The sequence below is a fragment of the Alexandromys fortis genome, unplaced genomic scaffold (genome assembly GCF_014885135.2).
Source record: "Alexandromys fortis isolate MF-2015 unplaced genomic scaffold, M_Fortis_MF-2015_v1.1 scaffold_112, whole genome shotgun sequence".
Lineage (NCBI taxonomy): Eukaryota > Metazoa > Chordata > Mammalia > Rodentia > Cricetidae > Alexandromys > Alexandromys fortis.
In genome coordinates this window covers 5,440,816-5,459,566 of record NW_026068013.1, presented here as the reverse complement: position 1 = coordinate 5,459,566, position 18,751 = coordinate 5,440,816, and the positions used below count along the sequence as shown (strand labels likewise).

The 18,751-nt window shown below is 40.3% G+C and overlaps 1 protein-coding gene across 7 annotated transcripts in view; it reads right to left on the bottom strand.

Annotated features, from left to right (window-relative positions):
• Mtmr2 (myotubularin related protein 2) overlaps positions 1-18,751 on the bottom strand; it is a 56,142-nt gene that overhangs the window by 1,476 nt on the left and 35,915 nt on the right. For all 7 annotated transcript variants that reach the window (XM_050162165.1, XM_050162164.1, XM_050162167.1 and 4 more), the window contains 9 exons: positions 17,441-17,524; positions 15,176-15,325; positions 14,436-14,624; positions 10,380-10,565; positions 9,635-9,841; positions 5,896-5,988; positions 4,034-4,147; positions 2,469-2,645; positions 193-2,064 (listed from right to left, as the gene is read on the bottom strand). In XM_050162165.1, the coding sequence (XP_050018122.1) occupies positions 1,903-2,064; positions 2,469-2,645; positions 4,034-4,147; positions 5,896-5,988; positions 9,635-9,841; positions 10,380-10,565; positions 14,436-14,624; positions 15,176-15,325; positions 17,441-17,524 (1,362 nt within the window). In that variant the 3' untranslated portion in view covers positions 193-1,902. The remainder of the gene's footprint in view (positions 1-192; positions 2,065-2,468; positions 2,646-4,033; positions 4,148-5,895; positions 5,989-9,634; positions 9,842-10,379; positions 10,566-14,435; positions 14,625-15,175; positions 15,326-17,440; positions 17,525-18,751) is intronic.

The window sequence follows — 18,751 nt, the reverse complement described above, 5'->3', positions numbered from 1 at the left end:
GCAACAATGAATGACAACAGTGAGTCCATAGACCCCAGGAAGGTGAGGAACTGCTCTGATGACATGGGAAATATTACATCTCAACACCACTTAACCGCCCCACTTATGTTAATTCATGTTTGAATATCAGGACATTAAACTGTATAATTGTCATTTGAGTGGTAATGGCTCCAACTCCTGATTAAATCTTACCTATCTCCAGCTGGATTCAAATTGTGGGCTTTGGGTTTGAGCCTGCTTCAGTTTCTTGCTTGCTCACTCACAGCAGAGCTCCTTTGTACTCTGTACAAGATGCCAACAAAGGAGTGCCAGGAATGCAGCTGGATTCCACAGAAAGTGCTTTTAGTGTGCAGACTCCACAATGATTTCTTGGAGATCATAGAAGACATCGGAAGGTTTTGAAGGGAAACACAACAGAGTTTCACTTATATTCCTCTGGCGTTTGAGTGATTGTATGACCATCTTTATTTAATGTCTGGATCTCAGCAGCGACCCTTTGTGCCATACCAAGATGATAAAAGTTTCCATGAGGGAAACAGTCTGGAGAGGAAAGTGTGAACTACTATAGAAACCTTATCTGAATACTGGTTAGTAACATAAATAATCCCTAAAAATTTCCATATCAGACCAAATCATTTAGTACCAATTTTGTTAATACTGGATATGCTGGGGATATAGCTCAGTAGTATAGCACTTGCCTAGCAAGTATGAGATTCTGGGTTCACTGTCCAGCCAAACAAAAATAAAGGGGATGGGGAGACCTGTGTGCATGTGGCGTGTGTTTTCTAGCATCAACAACAGGACGACAGTTCAGACTGAATTAGTGACTGAGAAAAGGGCTGTTTAGGTGTCAAGGAAAGATGGGCTCAAATTGAACTTTCTAGGTAGTTGGATTGGGGGGAGATACTTTAGACAACTGTGGACAGGGACAAAGGTTGAAAGCATTTAATTAAAAGACGCAGTGGTAATAAGCTCCTTTGTTACAGTACATTACATATGGCTCTTAGAGTAAAATGGACACCAGGAGGTCAACTGTTCACACCAGCACCTAACTCCGGTGAGTAGAGAAACAAGGCTTTACTTGCTGGCACTGAGATTGTAAGTCTTTACATGCAGTGTGTTCTTTGGTAAAGTGTTCATGTGAAATTTAAACATAGCACTAAAGTCAGACTTTTAAGGTTTTAAAATATTGTCTTAAAACTTGCCAATTAGCATTAAGATAAAGTGGTGTAACAGTTTCTAAAATGTCTTTCTTGATGTTAGTGATAAGCATACAAATGGAAATTAGTCTGAAGGTGTGGAATGTTCTTTCCTGGATAACAGCTACTGCTTTGTCCCTTCACTCCCCCTCCCCCCAAGCACATATATAAGGCATCAACCTTTAGTAACTGCTGTTGAAAATACCCTAATTACAATGTCAGCAGCAATTTTTAACTACTGATATGCCATAATAATTTCTATATTAAATACCACAAAAATTAGGAAATTTGAGAAGGGTGATTTTGATCTGACATGTCCAACGAGGCCCAGCACATATGCTCTTGGGTATAAGAACAGCTGCTCTTGCTTTTCTGCCGCCTAGAGATCTTACAAGGTACTCAGTTTTTTAAGACATTTTTGAATTAAAAATGTGTTCCCATGCGTGGATACAGAATTCCAGTACTTTAGTATTCTTTGGGTGGCTTAAGATTAGTGTCATACTTTAATTACAAATGAAATAATTTCCATTGTCACCTGCAGCGGATGCTTCTAAACTCATCTAAGAGAGACTTGAAATAAATACAGCATCTGAAGGTTTCTCCCATAGATGGATTTAAAACACAGAAGGCTTTTTACCCTAAGCCTGCTAAGGTGCTGTAATGTCAAATTCCTGGCAACGACGCCCCTGACCTAATAGTCCTTTCATACAACAGTTTGGACAGGAGTCACACACTGTGCAGGAGAGCTGGCTCTCTCTGAAGAGGAGGTTGAGCGGTTGGAAATTTCTCTCTGAAGTTCCTCTACTTTTCTCTGAAGCTCTGCTCTTTTGGCAAGAAGTTCTTTGTATCTGTTGTGGATGGGTTCCTGCAAGAGCAAACAAAGTCACTGCAATAGGAATCCCAGCCAACCTCAAGATCTTAACCACTCTCTGTGCTTTATGACACTGGCTGTTTCATCAGTTGGACAGCCCCAAACTTCAGTTCCTCAGTGGACTTAAATTCAGTCCACTGATCTTTCAATGTCCGTATGTGTTTCTGGAAGATACTAGTGTGTACCATTTAGTTAAAATTCTTCAGGACTATTGACCTACAGTTTTTAGGCTTTTATAAAGTTATTTTCTTGAAGATGTGTGAACTTTAGACAAGTCTCCTGACTGTCAGATGATGCAGTGTCTGTGACTTTGTGGATTACACCCAACTAATAAACAGAGTGGGGGTTATGAGTGGGACAGACCTAGTAGAGTCATACTGCATATTGGAAGTCTGTACCTGTGGTTTCATCCGGGGGTTCCACCTTATGTAATAGCCTACCCAGAGTTCTAGGTGGCGCATGCTGGCTACTGGGTAAAGGACATGGTTGGAGTAGCTCCCATAAAGAGGATTAGTGAAATCTTCCAGCTGGCTGTTTATGTAGGACCACAGTGACACTGTCCTCTTAGGAAGATTCTGCAAGAAGGAAAAATAGGTAAGCGTTAGGTGAAATTTGTGTAGTGTTGCATGGTCATTAAAATCAACAATAGAGGAAAGGGCTGACCCTTTGGGAACGGACCTATTTCAATGAAAATAAAGTTACAGTTTATGTGAAGCACCCAGCAATTTTAGTCTTTGCAGATTGAAAAATACTTGTACATAAAGTGCCTCAGTGATGGAGAAAGATCAAAATTCATCTACATTGGATAGTTCAAAACATCAGTTTCAGGACATCCAATACTCTCTCTGGTACCCCACCACACAAACACATTTCCACACACACACACACACACAAAAGTGCTCCATATGTTTAAAGCGGTACTGTTCACAACAACCAAATTAAGAACAACCCAAAAGATCGTCAACTGATGGGTACACACAATGGAAGATTATCTGACCATGAAGAGAAAGTGAGTGCTATGATATAAATGTTGAAAAGATACTAATGCAAGGGGCCAGATATGGAGGTCACATGGTGATGATTCCATTCAAATGAAATGTTCACAAAAAGCCCATCTATAGAGAAACCAGGTTAGTATCTGCCCAGACCTGAGAGGATGTGGACAAACAGGTATGGGATGACTTTGTTGTGAGGAAAATGCTCTAAATTAAATGGTAATGGTCCAAATTCTGTGGTTATACCATTAAATTATCACTTTAAAAGAGGGTTTGTGGTATTTAAGTTGTATGATTAAGACTTCAGGGGGTGTCTCAAAAGACTGGCAGTGGTTAGAAGACTGCTGTGCTCTATCTGTGGTTATCTAATACCCCATTCCATATGGAGAGCATATGCACAGAAATACATTCACTATCAGCTATACCTGCAAGGCACAATCTAAGGAGCACTTAATTTTCACAAAAGTTAACACTATTTGCCTGTTTGACCAAAAACAAAAATGAATTTGCATGATGGGTATTGTGAGTCTAACATCTAAACTTGATAGCAAGGCTTTTCACTGTGAGTACTATCCCAGAATGACCTATTATCTGACAGTATTCAGAATAAAAGTTGATGTGCATGGTAGGTGCTACCGATACCACCTACAGTGACGCCTCTACAGAGTGGTTCTTTTGTTTTTGTTGTAGCAGGACTGAACCCAGCACCTCACAGACCTAGGGAAGCAATCCATCACGGAAGTGTACATCTCCAGCATCCTCTACATCTTCAGACTTTTGAGATGGGGTCTGTTTTAAAAGGCTGGCCTCAGATCTGTGATCCTTCTCCCTTACCTTCTGGAGTTTTCTGGGATTATAGGTGTGATTTCTTCATCCCCACTTCATGGGTAGAAATAATCTTAGTGCATCTTGTGAGGTATAGTAAAACCAAATACATACCAGAGTGAGAGCCAGAGCTCATACTTTACCTCTTTCCCCCTCTGCTGTTCACTGTTACAGAGGAAGGTCCCAAATAAACAGCTGTACAAGTGGTCCAGGATAGTAATGAGGAAATACTCGTTGAATTCAAACGCAGTAGGGAACTGCAAATTGAGCACCACAAACAAACATGAGACATTTTTCAAGTATCTTTATCCCTGTCATGAGTAGATTCTTTGAAGCAGTTTTTAACACATCTGAAACTACCTAAGCTATAATCTGTTTTCCTCTGAGTCACTCTAATGCAGCAGTATTGAGTGGACTTAATGCTGGTTTTGTGCCTGCCCTGCCTTGACCCTATATTTGTGAGCCACTGATCTGACATGTCTTTTTTCTTTTTTTATCTCTCCCCGCCGATACAGGTTTCTTACAGGTTTCTCTGTGGTTTTGGAGCTTGTCTTGGAAGAGCTCTTGTAGACCAGGCTGGCCTCAAACTCAAAGATCTGCCTGCCTCTGCCTTCCAAGTGCTGGGATTAAAGGTGTGCACGATCACCATCCAGCTAACATGTCTTATTTCTAAGAATTAAAAATATCAAATGTGGGGCTGGAGAGATGGCTCAGAAGTTAAGGACACTGGATGTTCTTCCAGAGGTCCAATTCCCAGCAATCACATGGTGGCTTACAACCATCTATAATGACATCTGGTGCCGCCTTTGGTGTGCAGGCATAACACTGTATACATATAAATCAATAATATCAAATGTACCCAGCAAATGCGATCAGTAAATACACAGAAGTAAGTATCTGTACAGCTATGCAGATAACTTACAAGACAAAAAGGTCCTTGTGATTCACATCAGTCCAACACAGAATTCACCCTTACCCAAGCCTCAGTGGGTGTCTTAATTTTATACAACCCAATTTTGGAGGACCATCAAAGGAATTACCACCGAAAGGTAGTAAAAAGCTTAATTTAATACATTCTATCAGTATTGCGAAATCATTCACAAACTTACTTGTAAGTCTCTATTAGAGTTTGTGAAAGATTCCACAACAACCTGGAAAAATACTACCTTGGTATTTTCAAAACAGCCCCTATCATGTAGTTTACTGCTAACAGGTCTTTAGCTAGATAATATACTGATAAGATGCTTTCAACTTTTGTTTTTTCCCCCTTTTGATTTTAATTATATCGCATTTCTAAAAAGTCTTCCCATCCTATCTGAACAGCACCCTAATTGGTCCCAGCTCCCAGGCCATACTTGTTAGGGTTTGGTGCATCTACCAATCTGACAGCTGGGCCATATTCTTGCCTTACTTGTTTTACTGGCGTGTCTCCAGTGACAAGAACTATGCCTTATGGCTTAACCTTACTCCTAAAACCATTTCAAGAACCTGAGGCTCTGCTTCCTATCGCTAACCAAGTGCTATCTTCTAGTACCTTTCTAGACCAAAACAGTTTACACAGCTGCTTCAAATAAGCATGCTGCCCAAAAGAATGTTACAGGGTTCTGATAGCTCCCTGACTGAGAAGGGGCTAAGTGATCCCTGCCTTATAGTTTCTGTCCCAACACTTCTTTTAAAACAGTTAAAATGACTCAAAATAGTGTTTGGTTTTGGCTGGAATTAACATAGCTTGTTTCTTCAATTTCCTTAGCAAAGTATATAGAGCTTTCAGCGAGCAAAAGACCATAGGAGGAATCTTTTCATTTTTATCAGCCCCCTGGTTGAGATGCTTCTAGTTTCCAACTGTTCATTAGTATTTCTCTTAAAAACAAGTTTTAATACCCAACAACAACAGTTGTAATCACTGGGAATTCTACCCAAGAATCAGACCAGTCAGTGATCACGTCTCCCTCACTCTGAGCTTAGAGGGGATCTGTGAGAGGGGGGTTAGTAGATGATGTGTTACCTGTCTTGTCATCTGCCAGACACAGTCGATAAATTGAAGGAAGACGGGGGATCTGTCTGCGTCTGCATGGTTCTTATCTCCATGGCCAACTCTCTGAAGCAAAGAATGAAATGTCACATGTAGGGTATTTTATTTAGTAGAATTTTATTTTCTAAAAGTATAATTTGGTTAGTATTTTTAATTTCTTCAAAAAGTCTTTTGAAAGTATTGTAAAGTAGAAATCACAACTCTACCAAACAAAAATAACATTCCCACATGCAAACTGCCACATTACTACTTTAATAAAGAAAACTAGATTCTGAAACAGGACAGACAGTTCTTAGAGCCCAGATTCTTGTCCTAGAGATTTAACTTCCTGTGATACTCTTTCTGAAAGGTCACTGGACAAAGGGCACCTCTTCAGGAGACAGCTACATTAGCATGAATGTTAAGAACTTTCAGAAATACTTGGGTTTGTTTATGTTCTTCATACAAATGGGTTCTCACCCGCACAATCTGAAAATCCCAAAGCAAGGATTCAATCAGAAACTGGGTATAAAACTTCTGGGGTAGGCATACATGTCATAATCCTAAAATGTGGCTTTGGTTCGCCTTTCCCAGGGTGCAGTACTGGTATTCATGTGTAAATACATACTGCTATTGGTTGTCAAGCTGGGCAGTGGTGATGGGTCACAGTAGGCTGCATGTATTCTATCCTGCCAGATGCTCACAACTGAAGGAAAAGAATCAAGTTTTCTTAAGACAATATCATTGGCAAAGCAGAAGAAATTGTTAAGTCTTTCCTATGAGTAAACAATCTTGTGACAAAATGGAGAAGGCACATGTGTGATTTGCTATTATACTGTGCATCTGAATGGGAGGAAATAACATTTTATTGTTAACTGTGGCTCCCAAAAGACTTGACTATTTGATGGATGTTTTCCAAGAATTTGCAGTTTGTTTTCCTTAATGTAAAATACTATAGACAGTATTTGATGCTAATCATTGAAGATAAAAGTTTCAGTATATTTTTGCATATCCACTTTTCTGATAAAACCACATGCATATGCCTGATACAACAGAATGAAATAATAAATCAGGCGGCTCTATATAACTATGAGCTAGTGTTTTCTGCATAACCAATGCATAATGTTACAAAAAATTATAGAAAATGTAGGAGACCAAAAGATTTTAGGAGGGACAAAAAAAAAAAAACAAAACCCGAAAAATTCTGGATTCCACAACCTTAAGAAATTTATTACTATTGCTAAGTTTTGACAGATGTCAAAACATCCATAATTTTCCAAAAAGGCTCTTAAAAATTGCCTACATGGGGGGAGGGGGAGGGAAATGGGAGGATGTGGAGGATGTGGAAATTTTAAATAAATAATAAAAATTAAAAGAACAAACAAACAAACAAACAAAAATTACCTACATAGGATTTTTCTTAATAAACTTCAATAGACTGATTGTAGCATTAGTCACTAGCATGCCTTCTTGACTGGATGGTCTTTATTTTAACATAATAAAAAAAAAAGAGTGGAATGGGTGACCAGGGCAAGCAATCAAGGAGTTTATGGTTTTGAAACACAGCACTTTGAAGGAATTTGTTTTAAAGAGTGTTTTCTGTTAAGTACATTGTATAGAGAAGAGTGGGAAAACATGAGGCACTAAGGGGGATGCCTCAGATGCCTAGTTTTGCTTGACAGTTGACATTCAAAAGAGCCAACCAATTTCAGGTGGCAGGTCTTTCAAGTTACTTATAAACACTGCTAGTAAACTCTTCTAAAGAGTAATACTAAAGAACATCTATGCAGATACTGACCCACATCCTCAATTCTTTCCTAGGCCTTTAATACTCTGGCTTCTCTCTCAACTAGACTTTTGCCTTGGTCATTTACTCATTCTCAACCCAGACATTTGCTCATCCTACTTCTTCCTGGGAAGAGGACCCAGTCTTCACTCTAATTCCAATACAAATGACACAGATGGATAGAGCGACAAGGTTGCTGTTCCCAGATTTCCTGATTCCAATACAGCGTTGAACAGATGCCATTTAATATCCCATTGAAGAAGGCTCTGAGTCCAAAGCAAAGCACAGGGATGCAAAGTTGAAGTGTTTTCTCTTTTCAAGGAGGACATAATCCCATTTCACTAAAGAACTGAGATAAATTGTGTGTACCACACTTGTAGACGGTTTTAAGCAATGCTGGTGGACAACTGGGGAGAGAAGACCAAGATGTTCATCCTGGAAAGGGGAAGCGTATGGGTGATGTGGAGGGACAGCTGTGGTCAAATATCTGAAGAGCAACAAGGAATGCTTTTCATTTATCTCCAAAAGGAGTGTGGCAGGAAGCCTCATTTCATTATCACAAAGGCTTTCCAGCAGAGCATCTAAGTGGAATGATAATTTCAGAAAAGGATATATACTTGTTTCTGGACATGAATCCAAAACGAACTTCACAGGTACACCTTAGCTGTTTTAGATACATACTTTGGATTCATGGATAAACAAACTTTTTATTCCAACTAACAACACATTCTCAGAACCTCCTAATTTTGGAGTTCACTATAAAAATAATCAGCCCAGTCCCAGTGGTGCAGCCAGAAAACTCCAGGTGCTCAGGATGCTGAGGCTAGATCACAAATAGAACTAGAAAGCACATTAGGGCTCAGCCTTAGAAATTTGGCAAGACCCATGTCTCAAAATAAAACATTTGTTTTTTAAGTGGTAGAGTACTTATCTTTGCTGTATATGGCTTTGGGTTTAACCACAAGTTCTAAATAAATAATAAACTTTGAATAATACAGAAGTCAAAATGTTGTCATTTCCATAAGAGAATCTGCACCACTTTCCAAATTTATGGGAAGCATAATTATGGAGGTAGATTTTAGTCCAAAGGTGTTCAATTTTATTTAAACTTTTAATTTTATTTTTATATGTGTTTGAGTGTGTGCACGTGAAGACTGACACCCAAAGACCAGAAGAATGTTAGATCCTCTAGCGCGTGGGAGCCACCTGACCTGAGTGCTGGGAAATGTGCTCAAATCCTCTGCAAGAGCAAGTACTCTTAACCACTGGGACCCCAGAATATTTTAATCCATTATTTTGGTTCCTAATTATTTTAGACCCTGATCTACATTAGCAACATTATATATAACTGGACCACTGTCATTTTCATACAAGCCCAAAGGGGAAGCTAGCAGTATTTGGAGGGACAGCACTACGACCATTAGTAACAGCTGAATTTCTAGGAAAGGATCACGAAAGGTCCGAAGTCTGACAGATGGCCCACCCTGGGTTCAGAATGCATGACATTAAGAATATACTGACACTTTACCAAATACAGTGCTCTTGAGACTTCACTCTCCTGGATAAATGGCCAATTTTCTATCTTGCACAAGATGCTTGTAAAACATTGAAAATGATGTTGCTGAATGGCTCAGTCAGTAACGTATTTACCACAAAAACAGTAAGGCCCGAGTCTGGACCCAACACCTAAGTAAAAGTGAGGCATAATATGCCTGCCTGTCACCCTAGCATAGACAGGCAGACATGGCAGAGCTCTTGGCTTTGCTGTCTAGCAGCCTACCCTGAATCTGTGAACTGTACGTCAGTGAAGGACCATGTCTCTAAATAAAGGGTAGGCAGTGTAACTGAGGAAGAAAACAAACAACCACCCTTGGCCTGCACACAAATGTAAATGCCCACATGAGCACACAAAGCCCCCACATACAGATAAATCAGTGTTTTGCTCACCAGTTGGAATCGATGTCCAAAGCTTAGCCACTCTTTCTCTACGAGGACCTCAAATCCTCGAATGGTTCGATAGTATCCGTCCAACATGAGCATGGCCAGGGAAGTGAGCTGAGCTGTGCGATCCCAGCCATCACTGCAGTGCACCACCACAGACGTCTTCCCTGACTCCACCTTGTCAGCAATCCTAAGAGCGCCAGCAAGGATAAGCTGGAAACAAGTTGTAAAATGACAGTTCAGAAAAACACTTCCTAAAAGAAACTAATATAGTTGTTACATCTAACCACCTCGGTCATAAGGCAAGAAGACACTTCCTAAAAGAAACTTAATAGTTTGTTACATATAACCACCTCAGTCACAAGAAGTATCCATCAACAATCAATAAACAGGAGGCAGGTGCCAAGGCTCATGCCTATAATTCCAGGAGTCTGAGATGGAGAACTGCTTGGACTTCAGAATGAGAACTTGCCTCAAAACCAGGCAAATAAATGAAGAATGGCATATTCAGTGGGGTGGAGTTTGAGAACTGAAGAGACTGGAAATGGGTAAGACACTACCACCCTGAGCACGGAGAGACAAGATGGAAGAGGAAAACAAGCAGCAGAAGCATGCAGCACACAGGCCGCAGTCCTGTCAGACCCGTGTGCTTAGCCACTGGCTCCACTGCTCAGCAGGTCCTTCCTGCTGACTTCAGTTCCAAAAGCCAAGGCACACAAAGGGGCTTTGAGAAAGAGCAGCAAATTCACACCTTAATGTGTTCCAGCCAGTGCGTAGATTCCAAATTAGACAACCAGTGAGTTTCCTCAATGTTGGGGTATACAATCTCCTTCAGCTTCCGTAATGACTCTCGCATAACATGGATATTGTGAATATCCAGAAAAACGAGTTCTGCATTCTGATAGGCATCTTCACTTTCATAGCCTCCTCCCTTTGCCTGCAAATGGCACATCACAGAAAATCCATTACAAAAGGCCATAAAAGTTCTAAAATGTATGAAATAGAATGAACACTGCTGAGGATAAGGAAACCCTTGGGAAGCAGGAGGCAGGACCACTTGGAGTAAACACACTCCACCTCACACCATGTCTGAAACGGAGCCTGTTCTAAGCCTATGAGATCAGCACGATTATTTTCCCTAACTCTCTAACTACTTAGAAAAACTTCCTTTCAAACTTACTGAAATAGTCAGATCATCAACTCCATATGCACAAACCCTAACTGGACCACTTAAGCTTGTTTTTCTTTTCACATCATTTCACGTTTAAAAATAGAAAAGGGCTGGAGAAATGGCTCAGTCATTAAAGGCTAGGCTCACAACCAAAAATAAAAATAGAAAAACTCATTGTAGCCTTATGACTTCCAAGTTAGTGTTCTATTGCTGTGAAAAACACTTGAAGGATTTATTTGGGGATATATACCTCACAGTCACTTCGACAGGGTTCAGGTTCACAGGCAGGCCCCACATTTCTGGAGTATGGGGTTCATCATGGGCAAAGAGCATGGCAAAGGAAAACCATTCACCCATGTCAGCCAGGGTAGAGAGAAGAGTAGCAGAGGGACAGAGGGCCATCCCTCAATGGTACATCCCAAGCAGTCTGCTTCCATCAGCTAAGCTCCACCTTCTGTATACTAACCATTCCGAAATCTAAAGTCTGAATCAAAAAGTGTACGGACCCACTGGGCAGGTCAAAGCTTTTATCTCTCAAAACGCCCTCACAGAAATGCTAGCCCTCTTTTCAATCAAACTGACAAGATCAGCTTGTACTTATAAGCAGTTAATTCATTTTAAATTTAACATATAAAACAGAATCCCACTGGCATAAATCTATAAAATAAGAGAATATATGCTTTTCAAAACAAGCTATAGCTGAAAAAGAATCTGATTTTCCCAAGTTTAATATTATACTTTTATGTTTAAATAAAAATCCTCCATCTTGCCTAACTCATATATAAAAATCACACTTCTGAAGGCCTTAACTAAAACAAACTGGGAGGATAGTGGAACAACTCCACTAATATGATCATGACTATGACACCTTTGAATTCAATTCCAAACTAACTTTAAAAATTGGTCAGATTTCTAGTCTATAAAGTAGTTTATATTCAAGATGGCTACAAAAATTAATGTAGTAATTCATGTTAACAAAGATGACTTCTGGAGAGTGAGAATGGTATTGTGGTTTGAACATGTCACCCATGGGTTTATGTACTGTATACTTGGTCCCTAGCTGCTAGTACAATTTGGGGGATTGTGGGGAGATGTTTATAATGTGAGGCCTTAGAAGTTGTCTCTCCCAGCATGCCTCAGGGAGTAAGTGGCACACGCTCACAGCGACCCCCCCAGTTACTCTACCCCAGGATATAAAAAGTAACTAACCAGGTAAGACTGAGGATAGAGAAATTTTGTTGCAATGAATCTCAGAAGATGGTAGTGGTAACTACTGGCCTTAGGAGGCCATCACAGAAACAGAAGGAACACACACCACCATGGTGTGGCAGTAGCTACTTTCCAAACCCGTGGCAGACAAGGGACAGACCACGAAGGGCTACCGGCGTGGATCTGTTCTTAGGGTAGAGTGAGTTATATCTCCATTAAGTATTTCTTTAAAGGGCAACTAGAGAATAAAACAGGAAAATTATTTAAAACTAAACTCTACTGAGTCTCAAAATATCAATTATAGGAAGTGTAGGGCAGACTACCAAGAGCCCTAAAGGCTGACCGCTTGACCGCCATCAGTGAATGGGAGGCAACAGATTGTAATAGATAAAGGTGACCGCAGACAGAAGACCCTCAACAAAGTCATAGTTCTTAGTTTTGTTTTGGCTATTTTGCCTTTCTTCTCTAATCTTAGAAGTGTAGCTACCCAGCCACGGTAGCTAACACCTTTAACCCCAGCACTCACCAGGCAGAGGCAGGCAGATCTCTGCAAGTTCCAAGTTAATCTTGGCTCTCCAATGAGAGACTATACCAAACTGGGAGGGCCCTTCCATCCTGAAAGCCACATGCTAAGAACTTGAGTAGGTCTAAAAGGCCAGCACCATAATCTCTACAAATTCCTACCTGAGCAGCCAGTGCCCCTTTCAGTTCTGAGAATTAAGAAGCATTCACCTGATTATTCGAAGACAAAGCATCTCTTTATAAAAAGAATTCAACCAGTATATTTAAAAGTACTACTTTAGGGGCTGGAGAGAGGGCTCAGTGGTTAAGAGCATTGCCTGCTCTTCCAAAGGTCCTGAGTTCAATTCCCAGCAACCACATGGTGGCTCACAACCATCTGTAATAAGGTCTGGTGCCCTCTTCTGGCCTTCAGGCATATACACAAGACAATATTGTATGCATAATAAATAAATACATATTTTTTAAAAAAAAGTACTACTTTAACCCAAGTTAATCAAAGTAACTCAGATTCAGTGGTCAGCAGCGGCCCACAGAACAATGGAACCTAAATCTGAATAAACCTTGGGTTTGTCTCAGAGATTTGGGAACAAAATAAAAACAACTCAAGCTGTTATGCAGTTAGGTGACATGGAAGGAAAAGGTGGACAGGCAAGAGGAAGCCACACACCCAGACTCCTAAGACACTGAACAGAGTATTCCGGAAGAGTCGACAGTGCAGAGTGCAGAGGTGTGCACCTGTAGAGCAGCATAAAGGTGTGCGGTGAGCACAAGGCGTGAAGGGACTGCCCGGGCCCTGGCCCCCGCAGCAGTCACAGCAGCAACCCATCGGCTGTGAGAACTGCTCTTCCTCTACTGCTGCACACTTCCCAGTGACGTGTGGGGGAGGGAGAGGTGACCACATCAACACTGCGCCTTACCACAGTTGCTGCCTTCTAATCCTTTTCTCCTCCCAGCTGACTAAGTCTGACTCTTGCTTTTATTCAAGGCTTAGAATTTAGGGAGGAAAATCAGCATTGCTAGAGAAGACATTTGACTTCCTGGCTACAGGCTTCATTAATGAATCTCATTCTGTAAAATATCAAGAGGGATAGCAGAAAGAAGAAAGACAGTTGGCGATGTGCAGTGTGTTAAACAGTGTGATTTAAAGTCATGATAAAGCATGTCTGTGGATGATGCCTGTGTGATGTTCATAGTACAAATGAAAGTGCTTTTGAAACTGCCTGTGATTTTACACGTTCAAATTATTAAATACTCATTGAATGAAAGAAGTTTTCATTACAAAATCTTTTATGATGAACTTGGTTGTAGTTTTAACCCCAATAAAGGTAATCAGCTTAACTGATAAAAAAAATGGTAAAACCAAATAACCATGGTTTACAGCTGCAATGACTGAGGATATCATGATCCTCCCTCAGCTCATCTGCAAAGAATATCTGGGCTTCCAGCGCCCTCGTGTCAACTGTGAGGCTGCAGAGTGAGGACTATCCTCCTCCATGAGTTAAGGATGGCCATTCAAGCACCACTCATAATGGGAGGTCAAAAAAAAAAATCTATCGTTTACTGAGATTATTATCAGACATTAAGATGACATTAAAGTTTTCATTGACATAAACTGTGTTAACTTAAAAAATTATTCCATTTCATTTCAAATATTTATGGACAACTACATAGATCTGGAAGTATAAGCAAAGCTTAATGATGTTCCAAATTCAGGGGCGTTTTAAAGCATTTTCTTCACTTAGCTAAGCACATTAACTGAATTTTCTATAGCATGTATGAAATACAGTCCTGAAAAGTCAGCATCATCACCTCAGGATAGTCTGACTTCTCTTGGCCTCCACAGGGTCTAACCACAGGCTACAGCACAGACAAGGTGAGCCAGCAACAACAACAACAAAAACTCACCTTATTGGCAACAGCATTGACACTTGGCCGAGCATCAAATATAAATATTTTGTGCGACTGGGCGTTGGAGTCCATGATGGCCTGAAGGTATTTTTCATCCTCTCTGCTGCGCTTCCCGCTCACCCCCACCATGGGCTGGCTGCAGCGAGTGACTGTGGCTTGACTTTCAGGATGAATCCAGGATAGAACCTTAATGAAAGGGACATGATGACACTGCTTCCCTGACAGACCGCGAGCCAGACAGCTGAGGGGCCCTCAGGGCGCCAAGAAAACATGTCACCCTTCTTATAGCCACCTGCTTTGTACACAATTGCCTACTTCCTAATCAGATACTGTTGTAAAACTTATTGTTGAGAAATCTTGTTTTAGAAAAAAGTACATTAAAACAGAGCTAACCATATCAGTAAAGTTGTAAAGTACTCAGATTCTACACTTTTCTCCTAATATTATTTCATCCACTCTACTGAGATACAGTCACTTACACATCATCAATTTGTAAAGTTTCCTACTTTCTTGGGGAAAAAAACATTTATTGTCATGACTAAAGAATATATATGTGATACAGAATGGTAATCAATGCACAGGGCAAACTTTTTTTTTTTTAAGTTAGGAGCTAGGCAACTCTGTTTTAACTTACAATTTACCTCAGTCTCTGATATTCTCATATAAAAGCTATGACCATTATCTTCCTGTACTGAAATGGACCTACAGAGTCTCATCATGGCTCACGGCCTACTTACTGGGATTCGACCCCGTGACCTGAAAGATGCCACTCTCTTTAGTTCCTCATCAGGAATGTTTGCTGGCACAACCAAGAGGGCAGGATATGTGTCACAAAGTTCATAGCGTTCATTTATCTTTGTTATTCTCCAGCTCTCGTTTGGAATCCCCTGAATGACACAAAACAGAAGACAAACTGTCAGCTAAAATAGAAGACACACCAGGACAGTAGTCACCCTCACCTCTCTCCAGTTCTCATCTTAGGACTGCTCAAATGGTCATGGCCAGGCTTTTAGGAAGACACATATTTTAAAAGGGGGAGGGGGGTGTCTGCATTTGGGGCAGGGATCAGATAAAATGTTTAGTAGCCTATTGATTCATTAAATACTATCAGAGGGTATGAGCCTGTGCTATGCATATTTGGGGGAGGGAGAGAGAACAGAAAGAGCAGTGCCCTGCTCTCACCAGCGCCCTCTCAGGAGTGACTAGATGACTGACTGCTGTGGTAGATACACAGGTGCACATCCTCTAGACCTGTCAGGAAATGTTTCTATTTCACTTCCAGTTCTGCAGGATATATATAATGACTGGCAAATTTAGTTAGCACATTTCATTGTACAACATGCCAGTCAAACTTTTGCCTTCAAAGACAGTAATACAAAGAAATCAGCTATTATTATTGGTGGGGAGTGAGCACAGGGAAGGGTAGTTAGGGACCCCAGCTCACCCACTGAGGCCAGAGGACAGCTGACTGCAGCTGGTTCTCTGCTTCCATCCTGATGCGAATCTGGGGGACTAAACTCAGGTCTCCAAGGTGTGTGCTTAAGGCCATCTCACCAGCTAAGAGGAATTCTGTCTCCCAGCTACTTTTGAGACTGTGGGGCTGCTGTTCTAGAGTGACCCTGTGTCTGTGTGAACGTCTGTGCAGGCATCACTCACAGACTGGACTAATCCTAACTTACCTACTGAAATAAGATCCTGCAAACTCAAATCCTAACTTTCACATTAATAACTATTTGAGCACTGACAGATCACTTAATGTTCCTATTCCCCAATTTACTTGTGCAATGAAGATAATATTTAGTACTTTTACACCATGTGCTTAAGTACCACATGGCTTAGTAAAAAAAAACAGTATACAAACATTTGTTAGTTAACACAGAGAGCACACACTGTAAGCAAATTCCTTCCTTAGCTTTCATGCATTCAGTCATCCAACAGTCACTTGTCTATGACATGTCAGGCATTGCTACATTCTGATAACATAGCAGTGAGAACTGGTCAGTACCTTCCCTATCAAGCAATAACAATACCACAGAAACAACAGATGACTGCTCCAAAAAGCAGAGGAAACAGATCCAGTAAAGAAAAACAGACGGGACACATATGGCCTTAATAAATACTCATCAAGTTTAAATGAATCAAAGATGAGTAGAAAATATCTGAAAAGCTATCAACAGAAATTAAACTTTGATCTACATGTAAAAGGGAGATATATAGCTCAGAAACAGATTATTTGCCTAGCACATGTGAGGCCATGAACCAATCCCTACTGTACAACAAGCATGCAAGCAAATATGAACAGACACAACACACACACACATACACACACAGTTAAAATGTATGGACATTGACCAATCTCTCTGTCTCTCTGTCTCTCTCTCGCACGCACGTAGACACTGACCAAACATACTTGTATACACACACATACTCACACTCTGAAGTTAAAATGTATGAGTACTGACCAAACACACACACACACACACACACACACACACACACACACACACACACACACTGAAGTTAAAATATATGGGCACTGACCAAAGTAAGTCAATACTGCCATTAGCCCAAGGGAAAGTGTTACTCAATTGTCTGTAAAGAGTAAAACCTAGAATCTTGCAGAGCTAAATTAGAAGCAGTACAACTAACGTTTTTCATAATTCAATTATAGGATGCCTAAGAAGAAAAAAAACTGAGTGAATAATATTAAGGCATATAAGAACATTAAATTTTCTACATACTGATCCCATTTTCATCTTTATACTGAGCAAACATGTTTTAAACAAAGTGATACTTAAAACTCCTAGGTAAGTAAAGATTCATATAGATCACTAGTGTATTCTGGGAAGCAACTCAAAGGAAAGGGAAAGAAGCCAAGCAGATCAGGGCCAGCCTTCACTTATACCAAAAAGGAAGCGACGGTGAAAGAACACCTTACTTCGACCTACTGCTTGTAATGAAAATAACATAGAACACAAAAGCTGGAATACAAAAGCACGTACCTGCCTTCTATACTCTAGAAGGGGGTCATACAGTTTCCACCCATTTTCAGGAAATACTTCTTTATACTCAAAAGCAAAAAGAGGCTACAAAATAAACAGTTAACAGCTTTAAAGAGACATTTAAAAAAGTAATCAGAAATATGTCTTTAAAAGGTTATAACTATTTGTTTTATTTACTTATCTGCAAGAGTATTTAACATTGCCCCTTTTTAAATAGTTGGAGTGTTATGATTAAAATTACTGTTTACAACACTAAATATTTTTATATGCTTTAAAAAGTACAGAAATGCTGAAAGACCCGCTCATGAAATTTACTAAATGCTGATCTATTTCCTTTAAATATCTTGGTAGTTTTTGTAGGTTTGATTCTAAGTAATAAACAACATCTCAAACAACGCACTGTCCAACAGAAATGACTGGTCCCACAGCAGGCAGCAGCAGCTGAGTGACTCTATGTTCTAATACACTAAGGAACTTTTTCACACTTTAGCATGCAAGCACTTTAAATATGTAACTAGAAAAAACTATGGTGTTTAAGAAATAAATTGCAACTAAAGTGAGAAATCCAGTTATTAACCCCAATACTGGAATAACAGAGTCCTTGTCTTACCTATCCCGGCTCTCATATGAGAAGGTGGCCATGAGGTGAAATTCTCTCACGCAGATGAGGGAACCTAGCACTGTCACAATACTGTTGGACTATACCTGCCTCAAATTCATTAGCTTCAAACCCTAATGAAGACTACATAAAGCTTTTAATCACAGAAACATCCTAAAGAAAAATATTATATAAGCTGATGTGCTGGTTTGAAAGAAAATGGGCTCCAAAGGAAGTAGCCCTATTAGGAGGTGTGGCCTTGTTGGAGGAACTGTGTCACTGCAGAGGCAGTCCTTGAGGTCTCATATATGCTCAAGTCACACCCAGCTCCACAGACCACTTCCTGTGTCCTGTGAGTAAAGAGGTAAGAACTTTTAGCTCCTTCTCTAAGAGCATGTCTTCCTGCATTCAGTTTTGCTTCCTGCTAAAACAATAATGGACTGAACGCTGTGCAGTCATGGAGTCTCTTGACAGCAACAGAAACCCTAACAAGACAGTTGAGATGGTGGCACAGGCTATAACCTAGGCCTCCTAGACTTGAGGCAGGAGTACCCAGCCTGTGCAACTTCACAACCTGTCTCAAATAAAGACACATAAATAAACAAAACCACTCTGTGGTATCACACTTGCTTAGCATGTGCAAAGCCCTGGGTTTAATCTCCAGTTTCCCCTCCCCTCAAATCAACATAATTATAGGATGTCGTTACTGAAAT